This window comes from Coregonus clupeaformis, chromosome 12, assembly GCF_020615455.1.
Source record: "Coregonus clupeaformis isolate EN_2021a chromosome 12, ASM2061545v1, whole genome shotgun sequence".
NCBI lineage: Eukaryota > Metazoa > Chordata > Actinopteri > Salmoniformes > Salmonidae > Coregonus > Coregonus clupeaformis.
Window position 1 is genome coordinate 4,987,039 of NC_059203.1, and position 19,207 is coordinate 5,006,245.

At 50.1% G+C, this 19,207-nt stretch overlaps 1 protein-coding gene across 1 annotated transcript in view; it reads left to right on the forward strand.

Annotated features, from left to right (window-relative positions):
* The first annotated feature begins 325 nt into the window (after positions 1-325).
* Positions 326-19,207, forward strand: part of LOC121578504 (protein Wnt-7a-like) — a 38,056-nt gene continuing 19,174 nt past the window's right edge. Inside the window, exons 1-3 of the mRNA XM_041892868.1 lie at positions 326-396; positions 917-1,143; positions 17,480-17,751. Coding sequence (XP_041748802.1) covers positions 326-396; positions 917-1,143; positions 17,480-17,751 — 570 coding nt within the window. The remainder of the gene's footprint in view (positions 397-916; positions 1,144-17,479; positions 17,752-19,207) is intronic.

The following is a 19,207-nucleotide window of genomic DNA, read 5'->3' on the forward strand; positions in this document are numbered from 1 at the left end:
TGTTAGGAACACGCCCAGATAGATAGCAGAGATAGATACCATCTGCCCTGCAGGCGAGCACTCAGATCTGTTAGATCTCTCTTTCTCTGAAGGTACCGGAGACAGGCCGATCAATGCGACGCACACAACTCCAGATATACCCCAGGATATTTCCGACTCGTTTGCAGAGGAACTTTCATTTGTCCCCCGGAGTTTTTTCTTTCTGTCGCCAATAAGTTTACCTGGAGTTCCCGCCTGCCTGCCTGTCTGCCTGCCGGCCCGGGCTGGGTCCAGACAGAAGAGAGCACGGTCTAATTGTAGCGGTCATATCAAACCAATTGGCATCATGAGCAGGAAAACGCGCTGCTGGAGTTTCCACATGTTTCTCTGCTTGGGAATAGTGTATTTGAAAATAGGGTGAGTAGCTAGCATGCACATTGTGCCTGATTATGCATGTTGAGACCTGATAGCGTGGAATTAGGGACGAGAGCTGGGCATGTTGTCAGTGGATAGCTATGAACACAGATCATATGAGACATGTGGGCAGGAAATAATACCTTCATAATTTATTGTAAACGAAATAGTATTAGACTCGTTTCTTATTTCATTGTGCCATTAATTGTGACACCTGAGTCAATGAGCTATTAGCCCTAATAGACATGTATTAACCTACTGTCCTGTACTGCACAGCGGGATTTATATTATAGCCTTAAATAGAGTTGACATGAAACAGAGAACGAAACATGACCAAGAATAACTCTGATTTAAAATATGTTGAATGGTTTTGTGTTGTAATGTATTTATGATTCATAGTCCCTCTAAAATGTCAATGTACTCGCATGATTATCATTCTCCACAATGTCCAAATGTTTTTAAACCATATTGATGACAAGTATCCCAACGCATTGCTAATTATTTGGACTAATACAATTCCCAGGGGTTTTCCGTCCGTGCTGGCATTAGGCGCGAGGATAATCTGTAACAAGATCCCGGGTCTAGCTCCCCGACAGCGGACGATCTGCCAGAGCCGCCCCGACGCCATCATAGCGATCGGAGAAGGAGCTCAGATGGGCATCAATGAGTGTCAGTTCCAGTTTAAAAACGGACGGTGGAACTGTTCTGCCCTGGGAGAGAGGACTGTATTTGGAAAAGAGCTGAAAGTGGGTATGTTACAATCATTTCAGTTTCACCACTTACAGTGATTAAATCGATATTATTAGGATACACCTGCCAAATTGACAGCACTCTGCTCCCAATTTATTTGCCAAGTGCTCAGAAATGTTCTTCCTTCTATTGCACTAAAGTGTTATAGCTAAATGTCCCCTTTCACTTTAGTTAAGTTTGACCATGACCATCATATGGCATTAGTCAAATTAAAACGGGCTAGGAGGTGTGGGGCGGGCTAGGAGGGGTGGGCTAGGAGGGCGGGGCGGGGCGGGCTAGGAGGGGTGGGCTAGGAGGGCGGGGCGGGCTAGGAGGGGCGGGGCGGGCTAGGAGGGGTGGGCTAGGAGGGGCGGGGCGGGCTAGGAGGGGTGGGCTGGGAGGGCGGGGCGGGCTAGGGAGGGGTGGGGTGGGCTAGGAGGGGCGGGGCGGGCTAGGGAGGGGTGGGCTAGGGAGGGTGGGCTAGGAGGGGCGGGGCGGGCTAGGGGGTGGGCTAGGAGGGGCGGGGCGGGCTAGGGAGGGGTGGGGCAGGGTGGGAGGGGTGGGCTAGGAGGGGCGGGGCGGGCTAGGGGTGGGCTAGGAGGGGCGGGGCGGGCTAGGGAGGGGTGGGCTAGGAGGGGTGGGCTAGGAGGGGTGGGGCAGGGTGGGAGGGGTGGGCTAGGAGGGGAGGGGCGGGCTAGGAGGGGCGGGCTAGGGAGGGGTGGGCTAGGAGGGGTGGGGTGGGCTAGGAGGGGGTGGGGTGGGCTAGGAGGGGGTGGGGTGGGCTAGGAGGGGGTGGGGCAGGGTGGGAGGGGTGGGCTATGAGGGGAGGGGCGGGCTAGGGAGGGGTGGGCTAGGAGGGAAGGGGCGGGCTAGGGAGGGAGGGGCGGGCTAGGAGGGGTGGGCTAGGAGGGGAGGGGCAGGCTAGGAGGGGAGGGGCGGGCTAGGAGCGGTGGGCTAGGAGGGGAGGGGCGGGCTAGGAGGGGTGGGCTAGGAGGGGAGGGGCGGGCTAGGAGGGGTGGGCTAGGAGGGGAGGGGCGGGCTAGGGAGGGGTGGGCTAGGGAGGGGAGGGGCGGGCTAGGAGGGGAGGGGCGGGCTAGGAGGGGGAGGGCGGGCTAGGGAGGGGTGGGCTAGGGAGGAGGGGCGGGCTAGGGAGGGGTGGGCTAGGAAGGGAGGGGCAGGCTAGGAGGGGTGGGCTAGGGAGGAGGGGGCGGGCTAGGAGGGGAGGCGGGTTAGGAGGGGAGGGGCGGGTTAGGAGGGGTGGGCTAGGAGGGGAGGGGCGGGCTAGGAGGGGTGGGGCGGGTTAGGAGGGGAGGGGCGGGTTAGGAGGGGTGGGCTAGGAGGGGAGGGGTGGGCTAGGAGGGGAGGGGCGGGCTAGGAGGGATGCTCTCGTCCCTAATTCCACGCTATCAGGTCTCAACATGCACCATCAGGCACAATGTGCATGCTAGCTACTCACCCTATTTTCAAATACACTATTCCCAAGCAGAGAAACATGTGGAAACTCCAGCAGCGCGTTTTCCTGCTCATGATGCCAATTGGTTTGATATGACCGCTCCAATCAGACCGTGCTCTCTTCTGTCTGGACCCAGCCCGGGCCGGCAGGCAGACAGGCAGGCAGGCTGGGTGGGAGGCATATTTTCCGGGTGGGAAGGGAGGATGCTGGTGGGTGGGTGGGGACTGAGGGGGATGCTGGTGGGTGGGCGGGGACTGAGGGGGATGCTGGTGGGTGGGTGGGGACTGAGGGGGAATGGGTTGGGTTTATCTTTGTATGCATTTCTTTGATAGTTTTTTTTGCTGGTAGGTGGGTGTGGAGGATGCTGGTAGGTGGGTGGGGAGGATGCTGGTAGGTGGGTGGGGAGGATGCTGGTAGGTGGGTGGGGAGGATGCTGGTAGGTGGGTGGGGAGGATGCTGGTAGGTGGGTGGGGAGGATGCTGGTAGGTGGGTGGGGAGGATGCTGGTAGGTGGGTGGGCGGGGCCTTAGATTATATCTAAATGTTTTAATGTGTTTTGAGGCTTTACATTTACTTTGTTTCCAAACATTGGAGTAAACAAGCTTCTATTTGGGTTCTGATGAGGTATGACAGCTGGACTCAGCTCATGGGGCATTTATCAGTTATATTCTTCAACAACCAATGGGTACATATCAATTATTTATAAGTCCAGAAATGGATGTTGCAACTGCAGATTTCCCCTTTGATTGGCATGTTTATGGATTACATTTACAATCAAATGTAGGCTATTCTTTCTATAGTATGATGTTGGTATATGGAGTAATGGTTGGATTCATATTTAAATAATGTGTTCAAGTTCAATTGTTTTCAGACTACTTTTTTGTTTCAATCGCTTTTGTGCAAGTATGTGGTAAATGTTCATAACTCTTAGTACAAAATTCAAAACAGATCATCAAAAATGCAGTTACAAATCTCTAAGCACATTTTCAATTGACTTAGTACAACACACAAAATCATACAGTCACTGTTTCACCCAATTTAAACAGTGTTTTGCAATACACATTGCAGTACATATTCATAAAGAGCAAATGCTTTTCACAATACAATGTTCATATTACTGATTGTCTTCTCATTTGTTAAAATACATTTGACAATTGCTTAGTCTGACTGCTGTTAATAATACTCACTTGACTGTTAGGTAGACCTATAGATTTTAAACCGGTTTGTCTACTACAGATTTTAAAGTCTGGATCCGCAGTTGTTCTTCCCAACAGATGGCACCCCACTGCTTGTGTTGTGAGAGAGGAAAAATATAGAGTTTGAACGAAAACAAGGTTTTGCCTAGCCATATCTACTGTCCTGGGGGAAAGGTCCCGTGTCGCTCAGTTGGTAGAGCACGGCTAAATGAAGGAAATGGAAATGGAAAGGTGCGTCACTACGCTAAATGCCGTCCACCCGAACAACCTTCATTGTGCCTCGCTCTGGGAGCCAGTGGAGTGAGAAGGAAGCATCTCCAGCCAGATCTAATGTGTTATATTCTCCTACATTCATTTCACATTTCCACAAACTTCAAAGTGTTTCCTTTCAAATGGTATCAATAATATGCATATCCTTGCTTCAGGTCCTGAGCTACAGGCAGTTAGATTTGGGGATGTCATTTTAGGTGTAAATTGAAAAAAAGGGTCCGATCCTTAGAGGTTAAGACCTGTTTGAGATCTAAAGTTAATTAGATACACTGAGTGTACAAAACATTAGGAACACCTTCCTAATGTTGAGTTGCACTCCCGTTTGCCCTCAGAACTGCCTCAATTCTCCGGGGCATGGACTCTACAAGGTGTCGAAAGCATTCCACAGGGATGCTGGCCCATGTTGACTCCAACGCTTCCCACAGGGATGCTGGCCCATGTTGACTCCAATGCTTCCCACAGGGATGCTGGCCCATGTTGACTCCAATGCTTCCCACAGGGATGCTGGCCCATGTTGACTCCAATGCTTCCCACAGGGATGCTGGCCCATGTTGACTCCAATGCTTCCCACAGTTCTGTCAAGTTGGCTGGTAGTGGATCTCTACTCCGAATAGCTAATTTCATCTCATCCCACAGATGCTTAATTAGATTGAGATCTGGTGACTGGGCAGGCCCCTGCTGTAAGCTGATTTCATGACAATCCTAGCGTTGTGGCACGGGGCATTATCCTGGATACACTGCTACCATGAAGGGATACATCTGATTGGCACCACCAGCCTGTAATGTTGGCATACGGCATGATGGATGCATGTTCTCTTGTGGTTTCTCCATGCTCTAGTCTTCCCATCAGCACGTAACAGCAGGGACCAGGATTCATCAAACCAGGAAATGTTTTTCCAATTCTCCAGTGTCCAGTGTTTTCGTTCCTTAGCCCACTGTAACAGCAGTTTCTTGTTTTTTTGCTGAAAGAAGTGGAACTCTGTAAGATCGTCGGCTGCCATAGCCCGTTCGTGTCAACGTACGACGAGTTGTGCATTCTTTTATGGGTCTTTGGGAACCAATGTTGTACTGGACTGTCAGTTGACAAACTGTAGCCCGTCTGTTGCTCTGCATAATTAGTGTCTGCCTCCTTTGTCCACTTTCATCAATGACCCGTTTTCCACCACTGGTCTGCCGTTGGCTGGATGTCCTTTGGATGGTGGACCATTGTTGATACACACGGGAAACTGTTGAGCGTGGAAAAAAAATTGCAGCGTTGCAGTTCTTGACACACTCAAACCGGTATGCCTGGCACCTACTACCATACCCCGTTCAAAGTCACTTAAATCTTTTGTCTTGCCCATTCACCCTCTAAATGGCACACATACACAATCCATGTCTCAATTGTCTCAAGGCTTAAAAATCCTTCTTTAACCTGTCTCCTCTCCTTTCATCTACACCGATTGAATTGGATTTAACAAGTGACATCAATAAGGGATCATATCTTTCACCTGAATTCACCTGGTCAGTCTATGTCATGGAAAGAGCAGGTGTTCCTAATGTTTTGTACAGTCCGTGTATATCTAGCTGTTTAAGATCTAAAGTTTACTAGATCTACCTGATGAGAGGCAGGCTTTGCATGATAAGACCTCACTGCACTCGACATTATATTTAAAAACGTTTCAGTTGATTGCCCTGTCGGTATTTCAGTGTGCAATGTGCTGCATACCTGTAGCTATCGGTCCAGAACTGTCAAACTCATAACGCTGGCAGAGAGAACATATATAATCTACTGATGTAGACACAGAAACACGGTGTACATTTCCTACAATGACGTTTTCTGACAAAAAGTACATCCTCTCACCTGCAGGTGACCAGACATGATTGGTCACGATTAACCAGCGTAAACTAGTTAACCGTTCTCACTGCCTCTGCTCTGGGTTACAAGGGTTAGGGTGTTATACACACACTAAAAACAAATGGTTCTATATAGTTCCAAATAAGGGTTCTTTGGCTTGTAAGCACAGCGGGACCCTTTTTAGTACTGCTGTATATAGAACCTTTTAATGAAGGTTCTATAAAGAACCATGCTCATAATGTTCTAAATGGAACCTTTATTGTGCTGTAAATAAGCGTTTCCTACGGTTCTATAAAGAACCATTAATTAAATGTTCTATATAGCACCAAATAAGGGCTCTGCTATGATTAAAACCCTTTTTGGGGCTTTATAGAACCCTTTTTAATGGTTCTATAAAGAAACTTTCTCAATCTCAAGGTTCTAGAAAGAACCTTTTGAAGAACCGAACAGGGTTCTATTTTCTGGTTAGCCATTCTATATCGTTAAAATTCCGCAGGTTTCATTATTGTGTTAATTTCACGGTTGAATCAGGTGTTCTTGTTAGGCTATGGTTCAACCCAGCACTCAGAGAAACAACACGACAAAGGGAGTGGAAGAAACAAAAATATTTAATCAAAGTTAAAATTGTCTTAGTCCAAAAACAACTGAAGTAAAGGAACAGAGTGGGCTAGTCGGCTCCGGAGGAAGGAGAGGCTGAGGCAGGCAGGCAGGCAGGCAGGCAGAACGACAGGCAGGAAGGCAGGCAGGTTGGGAGATATGTCCGAAACTAAAGACAAAACAAACGACAGGTTAAGGAGAGTGGAGAGCCAGGCTGAAGACAAAGACAAAATAACTTTACTGGTGAGCCAAGTTACCGCTCTGGTAAGAACAACGATCTGGCGCCGGTGGAGAGCCATGCCCAGGAATAAGTAGTGCAGGTTGATGAGAGAATAGGATGCAGCTGCGTAGGCAGGAATCACTGGAAACAACCCGCAGCTGCACAGGAGAGGCAGATCCTGAGCACGCCCCTGATCCACTCCAGACACACCCACATAAAGGGGACAAACACACATACAGATACAACAGAAAAAGAGGGAACAAAACAAGGAGGAAGGGAAACAGAAAAGGGAGAGACAAGCTGCCCACATAACAGTACCCCCCTCAATGGTCGCCACCTGGCGACCCACCAGGCCTGTCAGGGTTGTCGTGATGGAAGTCCGTGATCAGCTGAGGATCCAACACAAAACGCTTAGGGACCCAAGACCTCTCCTCTGGTCCATAACCTTCCCAATCGACTAGGTATTGGAGACCCCTACCCCGCCTCCGAGAGTCCAGGAGCCTACTGACGGTGTAGGCCGGATGGTCGTCAATGAGGCGAACAGGTGGAGGTGGATCAGCCGGCGGACACAAAAGGCTGGAGGACACAGGTTTCAGTTGGGAGACGTGGAAAGTAGGGTGTATCTTCATGGCTGAAGGCAACTTCAAACGAACCGCAGCGGGGTTAATGATGGACTCCACCACAAACGGACCCAGGTACCGAGGAGACAGCTTGCGTGATTTGGTACGAAGAGGTACGTTCTTAGATGACAGCCAAACCTCTTGACCAGGATGAAACACAGGTGCGGGAGTCCTGCTCCTATCCGCTGTTGTCTTGTTCCTGTCGGTGGTCCGAAGCAATGCTTCCCGAGCGTCGCTCCACACTCTCTGGCAGCGGCGGAGGTTCTCCTGAACCGAAGGAACAGCCAATTCCTTCTCCTGAGCAGGAAACAGAGGGGGTTGATAACCCATGGTAACCTCGAAGGGTGAAAGACCGGTGGCAGAGGCGGTGAGGGAGTTGTGGGCGTACTCTATCCAGGGCAGATGTTTGGCCCAGGATGATGGATGTTGAGCAGCCACACAACGAAGGGTTGCTTCGAGGTTTTGGTTGGCTCTTTCTGTTTGACCGTTGGTCTGGGGATGAAACCCTGAGGACAGACTAACGGAAGCACCCAAAGCAGAACAGAAAACCTTCCAAACACGGGGAAGTAAACTGTGGGCCTCTATCAGATACGATGTCCACAGGTATTCCATGGGGACGGAATACATGTTGGACTAGGAGGTCCGCTGTCTCACTGGCAGACGGTAATTTTGGTAATGCTATATAGTGGACAGATTTAGAGAATCTGTCCACAATGGTAAGTATAGTATCATTACCTTCAGACTTGGGTAGGCCGGTGACAAAATCCATGGCAATGTGGGACCAGGGACGGCTGGGAACTGGGAGGGGTAGCAGCAGCCCCGACGGGGACTGATGGGAGGCTTTGCCCCGAGCACAGGTTGAACAGGCTGCCACAAAAGCCCGAACGTCAGTTTCCATTGAAGGCCACCAAAAATGTCTCCTAAGCAGCGTCAACGTGCGTCTCATCCCAGGGTGACCAGCAAAACGGGAGGTGTGAATCCACTGCAACACCTGAGACCGGACCGTCTCGGGAACAAAGAGTAGGTTGGGAGGTCCATCACCCGGTCCCGGGTCCGTGGCAAGTGCAGTCTTCACAAGAGACTCGATCTCCCACTGAACAGCCGCCACGACGCATGAGGAAGGCAGGACTGCCTCAGGCTCGCTGGTCTCCGAAGGGTCAGCAAACTGGCGGGACAAAGCATCTGGTTTAACATTTCTTGACCCCGGTCTGTATGTAAGAATAAAGTTAAACCTACAAAAAAACAGGGCCCATCTGGCTTGGCGTGAGTTGAGTCTCTTAGTGGCTTGGATGTAAGCCAAGTTTTTGTGGTCAGTCCAGACCACAAACGGCAGTTCAGCTCCATCCAGCCAGTGCCGCCATTCTTCCAGTGCAAGCTTGACCGCCAGCAGTTCCCGGTTTCCAACGTCGTAATTCCGTTCTGTGGGTGACAATTTCTTGGAGAAAAAAGCACAGGGGTGAAGCTTTTGGTCAGTGGGGGGAGCGCTGGGAGAGGACTGCTCCCACACCTGAGTCCGACGCGTCCACCTCCACAACAAACTGCAGAGAGGTATTGGGGTGTATCAACACGGGGGAGGTGGAAAACAGTTCCTTCAAAACCCCTACCGCCTGCTCCGCCTCAGGGGACCACCGAAAAGGGACTTTAGGAGATGTGAGTCTTGTAAGGGGTGCCACCACTCTACTAAAACCCTTAATGAATCTACGGTAGAAGTTAGCAAAGCCCAAAAATCGTTGAAGTTGCTTACGGGTGGTGGGTGTGGGCCATTCCGTCACTGCCCGGATCTTCTCGGGGTCCGCCTTCACCTGCCCGCTCTCAATTATGAATCCAAGGAACGATGTAGACTGTTTGTGGAACTCACACTTCTCTGCTTTGACGTACAGCTTGTTCTCCAAGAGCCGTTGAAGGACTTGACGGACGTGTGACTCATGCTCCTCGGGTGACTTGGAAAAAACAAGAATATCATCCAGGTATACAAAGACAAAACGGTTCAAAAAATCCCTAAGAACATCGTTCACCATGGCTTGGAAAACCGCAGGGGCATTTGAAAGCCCAAAGGGCATGACCAAATACTCAAAATGTCCCAGTGGAGTGTTGAAAGCGGTTTTCCACTCATCTCCCTTTCGGATTCGGACAAGGTGATAAGCATTCCTGAGGTCGAGCTTGGAAAACACTGTGGCGCCATGCAGAGGTTCAAAAGCTGAGTTGATGAGTGGAAGGGGATACTTGTTTTTAACAGTTATGTTGTTTAAACCCCTGAAATCGATACAGGGGCGTAACGACTTGTCCTTCTTTTCCACGAAAAAGAAACCTGCACCCAAAGGAGACGACGAGGGACGGATTATGCCCGAGACCAGAGAATCACCAATGTACTGCTCCATTGCCTCTCTTTCCGGTCGGGACAGATTGTATAACCGACTAGAGGGCAAGGGAGCACCAGGAAGCAGTTCAATAGGGCAATCATAAGGCCTATGTGGTGGTAGAGACAGAGCCTTGTCCTTACTGAAAACCTCCGCTAAGTCATGGTATTCTTTGGGGACAGATGACAGATCAAGAGGAGCTGAGGGAGGAGTTGGGTTACACTTAGTGGGGGGAACCGCTGACCTCAGGCACTCGGAATGGCAGTTAGTGCTCCAACTGAGAATGGTGTGACGTGTCCAATCAATTTGTGGGTTGTGAAGAGCCAACCAGGGGAAGCCAAGGATTAGGGAGGTAGCTGAGCCAGACATAACTCTTAGCTGAATGCTTTCACAATGATTGCCAGAAATCACTAGGGAAACGGGGGTGGTTTGATGAGTTATCTCCGCGAGGAGGCGCCCATCAAGGGCTGTGACCCGAATGGGGGTAGGTAGTGGCTCCATGGGGATACGAGCTTGTGTAACGAACTGGTGGCTAATAAAGTTATCTTCTGCACCTGAGTCTATGAGAGCTGAGAGTGGCAGGGAATGACTCTGGAAACGTAAAGTTACAGGTACTTGTAATCGGGGAATGATGGGTTCAGGATCTAACTCTGGGCTCGCAAGTAGACCCACCGTTACGAGCGAGCCTTGTCTTTTGGCCGCTTAGGGCATGTAGCCAGAATGTGTGTGGCGTCTCCACAGTACAGGCACTCACCCGCCTGGAGGCGCCGTTGCCGCTCTGCTGGAGGTAGTCGAGCTCGACCCACTTGCATAGGTTCCTCCTCTGTGCTCGGGATGGAATCAGGAACAAGAAGCTGCCGACTCCCGAGAGGCGAGACTCGAGTGGTTGAAGGCTGGGGAACTCGTCCTCCTAGATGTGGCCGATCGCCTCTCTCCCGACGCCTCTCCCGCAACCGATTGTCTAGCTTGATGGACAGGGAAACGAGAGAATGTAAATCATGTGGCTCATCACGAGCAGCCAGTTCATCCTTAATGGCTTCATTCAAACCGTTTAGAAATGCTCCTTGAAGTGCCACATTGTTCCACTTGGAGTCCGCTGCCAACGTCCAGAACTCAATAGAGTACTCTGCCACACTGTTAGAACCCTGCCTCAAATTAAAAAGTATCTTGGAGGAATTACCCACATGGTCAGGATGGTCAAAAACAGTCTTCAATTTAGCAGAGAAATCAGCAAAAGTCAATCCAGTCAAAGTTTGATCTGAGCACACAGCCTCAGCCCAAACCAGAGCTTTCCCTCTTAACAGCCCCAGAACATAATGTACCTTAGATGAATCAGTAGAAAACGACAGTGGTCTCTGCCGAAAAATTAAGTCACACTGAAGCAAAAATCCCCGGCACTTGTCCAATTCTCCATTGAACGGTTCAGGCGACGTGACAGGGGGTTCCCGACGGAACGAAGCCTGCCTAGTGTCCGAGGAAACAACTTGGGGTGCATCAAACTGGGGGTCAGAGAGAGATGGAGAACTGATAACAGACAATTTAGAGACGTGTGTAGTTAACTGAGTCACCTGGTTCAGCAGTTGATGATTATCTTCCACAAGAGTCCGAATCAACTGGTCATGCTGTCCTAGCAACGTTCCTTGAGCCTGGATAGCTTGTTGGAAGCTGTCTTTGTTTGCCCCGTGCTGTTTCTCTGTTGGGTCCATGGCCAGATCGTTCTGTTAGGCTATGGTTCAACCCAGCACTCAGAGAAACAACACGACAAAGGGAGTGGAAGAAACAAAAATATTTAATCAAAGTTAAAATTGTCTTAGTCCAAAAACAACTGAAGTAAAGGAACAGAGTGGGCTAGTCGGCTCCGGAGGAAGGAGAGGCTGAGGCAGGCAGGCAGGCAGGCAGGCAGAACGACAGGCAGGAAGGCAGGCAGGTTGGGAGATATGTCCGAAACTAAAGACAAAACAAACGACAGGTTAAGGAGAGTGGAGAGCCAGGCTGAAGACAAAGACAAAATAACTTTACTGGTGAGCCAAGTTACCGCTCTGGTAAGAACAACGATCTGGCGCCGGTGGAGAGCCATGCCCAGGAATAAGTAGTGCAGGTTGATGAGAGAATAGGATGCAGCTGCGTAGGCAGGAATCACTGGAAACAACCCGCAGCTGCACAGGAGAGGCAGATCCTGAGCACGCCCCCTGATCCACTCCAGACACACCCACATAAAGGGGACAAACACACATACAGATACAACAGAAAAAGAGGGGACAAAACAAGGAGGAAGGGAAACAGAAAAGGGAGAGACAAGCTGCCCACATAACAGTTCTAGATCTGGAATGGCTGAAGGTCCCTGGGAAAAATCACGTGTTCTAGATCTGGAATGGCTGAAGGTCCCTGGGAAAAATCACTGATTTAGAGATCAGTTCTCAAATTGACTCAAGGCCAAATGTGAGTCTTTCACAAGACACCGTCATTGGCCATAGTCATATTTAATAGCATAACACAACCATTAATTAAACTGGAATGACTCTCTCACTCACGGTTGCACAAATAGAGCTGTGAGCAAACCACGCCCCAAAATATTCAAATCCACCGCCGCCCCTACATTTTAATTATCACTAAAATATCAAATAACCATTTTGTGAACGGCAAAGAACCATTGAAGGGCTTTAATGGTTCTTTGAGTCATTATGGTTCCTCATAGAACCATCAACCTTCCCAAATACTCCTGAGTGGCGCAGTGGTCTAAGGCACTGCATCGCAGTGCTAACTGTGTCACTAGAGATCCTGGTTCGAATCCAGGCTCTGTCGCAGCCGGCCGCGACCGGGAGACTCATGGGCGGCGCACAATTGGCCCAGCGTCGTCCAGGGTAGGGGAGGGAATGGCTGGCAGGGATGTAGCTCAGTTGATACAGCAAGGTGTTTGCAACGCCAGGGTTGTGGGTTCGATTCCCATGGGGGGCCAGTATAAAAATATATATATATATATATTTATACACTAACTGTAAGTCGCTCTGGATAAGAGCGTCTGCTAAATGACTAAAATGTAATGTAAATGTAAATAACCCTATTTTCTTAGTGTATAGGGGGGCTAGGGGTTGATTTGGAATACAGGGTCTGTTTCCTTGGTTGTAGGGTCACAGTGTTGTAGGGTTAAGGTGTAAATGATTGATCGTGTGGAGAGTTGACCAGGCAAGCCAGTAACACTGCTGATCAATACTGATGATGATGATGACAGGACTCTGAAACTACAGAGGCTATAGCATTCACAGACTGTCTTCAAATCAACTGAGATTTGTCCTGATCGGATGTGATTAGATTACTGTATCGTACTATCACTGACAAGCTCATCAGTGTTTTCAGTTCCTGTGTATTTTATTTTCAATTGTATATAGACCACACCCTGTTGTAACAAAAACCTATGGTATCAGAACTCTGTGGTATCAGAACTCTGTGGTTTCAGAACTCTGTGGTATCAGAACTCTGTGGTATCAGAACAGAACCCTGTGATATCAGAACTCTGTGGTATCAGAACAGAACCCTGTGATATCAGAACTCTGTGGTATCAGAACTCTGTGGTATCAGAACAGAACTCTGTGATATCAGAACTCTGTGGTATCAGAACTCTGTGGTATCAGAACATAACCCAGTGATATCAGAACTCTGTGGTATCAGAACAGAACCCTGTGATATCAGAACCCTGTGATATCAGAACTCTGTGGTATCAGAACAGAACCCTGTGATATCAGAACTCTGTGGTATCAGAACTCTGTGGTATCAGAACATAACCCTGTGATATCAGAACTCTGTGGTATCAGAACTCTGTGGTATCAGAACATAACCCTGTGGTATCAGAACTCTGTGGTATCAGAACAGAACCCTGTGATATCAGAACTCTGTGGTATCAGAACTCTGTGGTATCAGAACTCTGTGGTATCAGAACATAACCCTGTGGTATCAGAACCCTGTGGTATCAGAACAGAACCCTGTGGTATCAGAACAGAACCCTGTGGTATCAGAACAGAACCCTGTGGTATCAGAACACTGTGGTATCAGAACAGAACCCTGTGGTATCATAACCCTGTGGTATCAGAACTCTGTGGTATCAGAACAGAACCCTGTGGTATCAGAACTCTGTGGTATCAGAACAGAACCCTGTGGTATCAGAACCCTGTGGTATCAGAACTCTGTGGTATCAGAACCCTGTGGTATCAGAACAGAACCCTGTGGTATCAGAACTATGTGTTATCAGAACTATGTGTTATCAGAACAGAACCCTGTGGTATCAGAACCCTGTGGTATCAGAACCCTTTGGTATCAGAACTCTGTGGTATCCTCCCGAGTGGCGCAGTGGTCTAAGGCACTGCATAGCAGTGCTAGCTGTGCCACTAGAGATCCTGGTTCGAATCCAGGCTCTGTCATAGCCGGTCGCGACCGGGAGACCCATGGGGCGGTGCACAATTGGCCCAGCGTCGTCCAAGGTAGGGGAGGGAATGACCGGCAGAGATGTAGCTCAGTTGTTGTTGGTTCGATTCCCACGGGGGGTATGAAAAAAAAGAAAAAATATATAACTGTAAGTCGCTCTGGATAAGAGCTTCTGCTAAATGACTAAAATGTAATGTAAATGGTATCAGAAATATGTGTTATCAGAACTATGTGTTATCAGATCAGAACTATGTGTTATCAGAACTATGTGTTATCAGAACCCTATGGTATCAGAACTCTGTGGTATCAGAACAGAACCGTGGTCTGATCAGAAACTTGTGGTACTGTATTAGTGTGGGGTGTAATGGTGTGGTATCAGGCGGTCCATCTAGGGAGGGTCTGCATGCCTCTCAGCCCTCAGGCTCACCTCAAGGAGCTGCTAGCTGAATGGCAGGAGCTGGGCTGCAGGCCAGATGTCTAAACATTACAACACGATCTCTCCCTCTGGGTGCACCGTTACATACACCTCTGGCCATTGTAGTGCTGCAATACATGGACTAGACCTTCTTGGGTTGACCTGGTGAGAGACGGTGTTGACCTGGTGAGAGACAGTGTTGACCTGGTGAGAGACAGGGTTGACCTGGTGAGAGACAGGGTTGACCTGGTGAGAGACAGGGTTGACCTGGTGAGAGACAGGGTTGACCTGGTGAGAGACAGTGTTGACCTGGTGAGAGACAGGGTTGACCTGGTGAGAGACAGGGCTGACCTGGTGAGAGACAGTGTTGACCTGGTAAAAGAGACAGGGTTGACCTGGTGAGAGACAGGGTTGACCTGGTGAGAGACAGGGTTGACCTGGTGAGAGACAGGGTTGACCTGGTGAGAGACAGTGTTGACCTGGTGAGAGACAGGGTTGACCTGGTGAGAGACAGGGCTGACCTGGTGAGAGACAGGGTTGACCTGGTGAGAGACAGTGTTGACCTGGTGAGAGACAGGGTTGACCTGGTGAGAGACAGTGTTGACCTGGTGAGAGACAGTGTTGACCTGGTGAGAGACAGGGCTGACCTGGTGAGAGACAGGGTTGACCTGGTGAGAGACAGGGTTGACCTGGTGAGAGACAGGGTTGACCTGGTGAGAGACAGGGCTGACCTGGTGAGAGACAGGGCTGACCTGGTGAGAGACAGGGCTGACCTGGTGAGAGACAGGGTTGACCTGGTGAGAGACAGGGCTGACCTGGTGAGAGACAGGGTTGACCTGGAGGTTGACCTGGTGAGAGACAGGGTTGACCTGGTGAGAGACAGGGTTGACCTGGTGAGAGACAGGGTTGACCTGGTGAGAGACAGGGTTGACCTGGTGAGAGACAGGGTTGACCTGGAGGTTGACCTGGTGAGAGACAGGGTTGACCTGGTGAGAGACAGGGTTGACCTGGTGAGAGACAGGGTTGACCTGGAGGTTGACCTGGTGAGAGACAGGGTTGACCTGGTGAGAGACAGTGTTGACCTGGTGAGAGACAGTGTTGACCTGGTGAGAGACAGGGTTGACCTGGTGAGAGACAGGGTTGACCTGGTGAGAGACAGTGTTGACCTGGTGAGAGACAGGGCTGACCTGGTGAGAGACAGGGTTGACCTGGTGAGAGACAGGGTTGACCTGGTGAGAGACAGGGTTGACCTGGTGAGAGACAGGGTTGACCTGGTGAGAGACAGGGTTGACCTGGTGAGAGACAGGGCTGACCTGGTGAGAGACAGTGTTGACCTGGTGGGAGACAGTGTTGACCTGGTGAGAGACAGGGTTGACCTGGTGAGAGACGGTGTTGACCTGGAGGTTGACCTGGTGAGAGACGGTGTTGACCTGGAGGTTGACCTGGTGAGAGACAGGGCTGACCTGGTGAGAGACAGGGTTGACCTGGTGAGAGACAGGGTTGACCTGGTGAGAGACAGGGTTGACCTGGAGGTTGACCTGGTGAGAGACAGGGTTGACCTGGTGAGAGACAGGGTTGACCTGGTGAGAGACAGGGTTGACCTGGTGAGAGACAGGGTTGACCTGGAGGTTGACCTGGTGAGAGACAGGGTTGACCTGGTGAGAGACAGGGTTGACCTGGTGAGAGACAGGGTTGACCTGGTGAGAGACAGGGTTGACCTGGAGGTTGACCTGGTGAGAGACAGGGTTGACCTGGTGAGAGACAGTGTTGACCTGGTGAGAGACAGTGTTGACCTGGTGAGAGACAGGGTTGACCTGGTGAGAGACAGGGTTGACCTGGTGAGAGACAGTGTTGACCTGGTGAGAGACAGGGCTGACCTGGTGAGAGACAGGGTTGACCTGGTGAGAGACAGGGTTGACCTGGTGAGAGACAGGGTTGACCTGGTGAGAGACAGGGTTGACCTGGTGAGAGACAGGGTTGACCTGGTGAGAGACAGTGTTGACCTGGTGAGAGACAGGGCTGACCTGGTGAGAGACAGGGTTGACCTGGTGAGAGACAGGGCTGACCTGGTGAGAGACAGGGCTGGTACTCCGTCTGTCTGTCCTGAAACTGGTGGTGGCTGCCTGGCTGGACTAATGATTCCTCTGTCATCTAGCATCGAGCAAGCCCTGTGAGGTTTGTAATACATCTAGCAAGCCCTGTGAGGTTTGTAATACATCTAGCAAGCCCTCTGAGGTTTGTAATACATCTAGCAAGCCCTCTGAGGTTTGTAATACATCTAGCAAGCCCTGTGAGGTTTGTAATACATCTAGCAAGCCCTCTGAGGTTTGTAATACATCTAGCAAGCCCTCTGAGGTTTGTAATACATCTAGCAAGCCCTCTGAGGGTTGTAATACATCTAGCAAGCCCTGTGAGGTTTGTAATCCATCTAGCAAGCCCTTTGAGGTTTGTAATACATCTAGCAAGCCCTCTGAGGTTTGTAATACATCTAGCAAGCCCTCTGAGGTTGTCATTATCTCTTCTGCATAGTAAACTAAGTTTAGGTTTTGTCTCTTGCAGAGATCTGTAACCTCACAACACTCAGAGTCCTTCATGTGCATTTGTCTCCCTGTTTTCCTCCCCTCCCCCTTTCCCTCCCCTTCTCTCCTCTCCCCCCTTCCCTGCCCTCCTCTCCTCTCCTCCTCTCCCCCTTTCCCTGCCCTCCTCTCCTTCCCCCCATGCCCCTCACCCCCCTACCGTCGTTAATCTGTTTAAAGCAGCCGTGATAAATGAACTAAACTTGGCTTGACTCGCACATTTTCTGATTTGGTTTGAACAAGCTATGTCAGGTATGTGAGGAAGCTTGACAGAGGGTCTTGTTGTCAGCGATTCTGATTCCAAATGTTCTTTCTTTATATATCTCATTGCTGTTATATATTTATATATTTATATATAAAAACAAATTCCCTTCAGTCAAATCCTCTCTCTTCTCTCCCAGGTAGTAAGGAGGCTGCCTTCACCTATGCCATCATCGCGGCAGGTGTGGCCCATTCCTTCACAGCAGCGTGTACCCAGGGGAGCCTGTCTGACTGCGGCTGTGATAAGGACAAGCAGGGGACCTACAGCCAGGACGAGGGCTGGAAGTGGGGAGGCTGCTCGGCTGACGTGAGCTACGGCCTGGGGTTCTCTAAGGTCTTCGTAGACGCGAGAGAGATCAAACAGAACGCCAGGACCTTAATGAACCTCCACAACAACGAGGTGGGACGCAAGGTACGTAGATAGGGTAACGAAAGAGGACACTCCACCTCAATGACATCCTGCATGAAGTCATGTCAATGTTTCCCCTCACTAACAATGTCTAATAGGAAGATCATTTTATCATATTGAGAAATGGTATAAAACAGCTTTCTTGTCGTCTGATACCACAGGGTTCTGACTATGCATGGATTGACACATAGCAGGAGGTAGAGCAGCAAACAGACCCTTCTCTCGTGTAATCATTATAACCTGGAAGACTCCGGTCCCAAGGAAGAGCTGGATGCAGCGGACGGTGCTGTAACCTTGGTGATGTGATGTCTGTATACTCTGGAGCAGAAACCACAGGAACTAGTCAGACACATCAGAGAGGTAACCTGTAAAGGTAGATAGGGTGCCATTAGGGAAAACACTGTGTGATCACAGCTTAAATCTGTGGTGTGGAACTGGAAACTGGAACACCCTGGTTCAGAGACACTGTTCTCTCTCTGTTGTCTCTCAGCTCCATCACCCTGGTTCAGAGACACTGTTGTCACTCTCAGCTCCATCACCCTGGTTCAGAGACACTGTTCTCTCTCTGTTCTCTCTCAGCTCCATCACCCTGGTTCAGACACTGTTCTCTCACTGTTGTCTCTCTCAACTCCATCACCCTGTTTCAGAGACACTGTTCTCTCTCTCAGCTCCATCATCCTGGTTCAGAGACACTGTTCTCTCTCTCAGCTCCATCACCCTGGTTCAGAGACACTGTTCTCTCTCTCAGCTCCATCACCCTGGTTCAGAGACACTGTTCTCTCTCTCAGCTCCATCACCCTGGTTCAGAGACACTGTTCTCTCTCTCAGCTCCATCACCCTGGTTCAGAGACACTGTTCTCTCTCTCAGCTCCATCACCCTGGTTCAGAGACACTGTTCTCTCTCTCAGCTCCATCACCCTGGTTCAGAGACACTGTTCTCTCTCTCAGCTCCATCACCCTGGTTCAGAGACACTGTTCTCTCTCTGTTGTCTCTCAGCTCCATCACCCTGGTTCAGAGACACTGTTGTCACTCTCAGCTCCATCACCCTGGTTCAGAGACACTGTTCTCTCTCTGTTCTCTCTCAGCTCCATCACCCTGGTTCAGACACTGTTCTCTCACTGTTGTCTCTCTCAACTCCATCACCCTGTTTCAGAGACACTGTTCTCTCTCTCAGCTCCATCATCCTGGTTCAGAGACACTGTTCTCTCTCTCAGCTCCATCACCCTGGTTCAGAGACACTGTTCTCTCTCTCAGCTCCATCACCCTGGTTCAGAGACACTGTTCTCTCTCTCAGCTCCATCACCCTGGTTCAGAGACACTGTTCTCTCTCTCAGCTCCATCACCCTGGTTCAGAGACACTGTTCTCTCTCTCAGCTCCATCACCCTGGTTCAGAGACACTGTTCTCTCTCTCAGCTCCATCACCCTGTGGTAACACAATCACCCAGAGCACTGTGGGG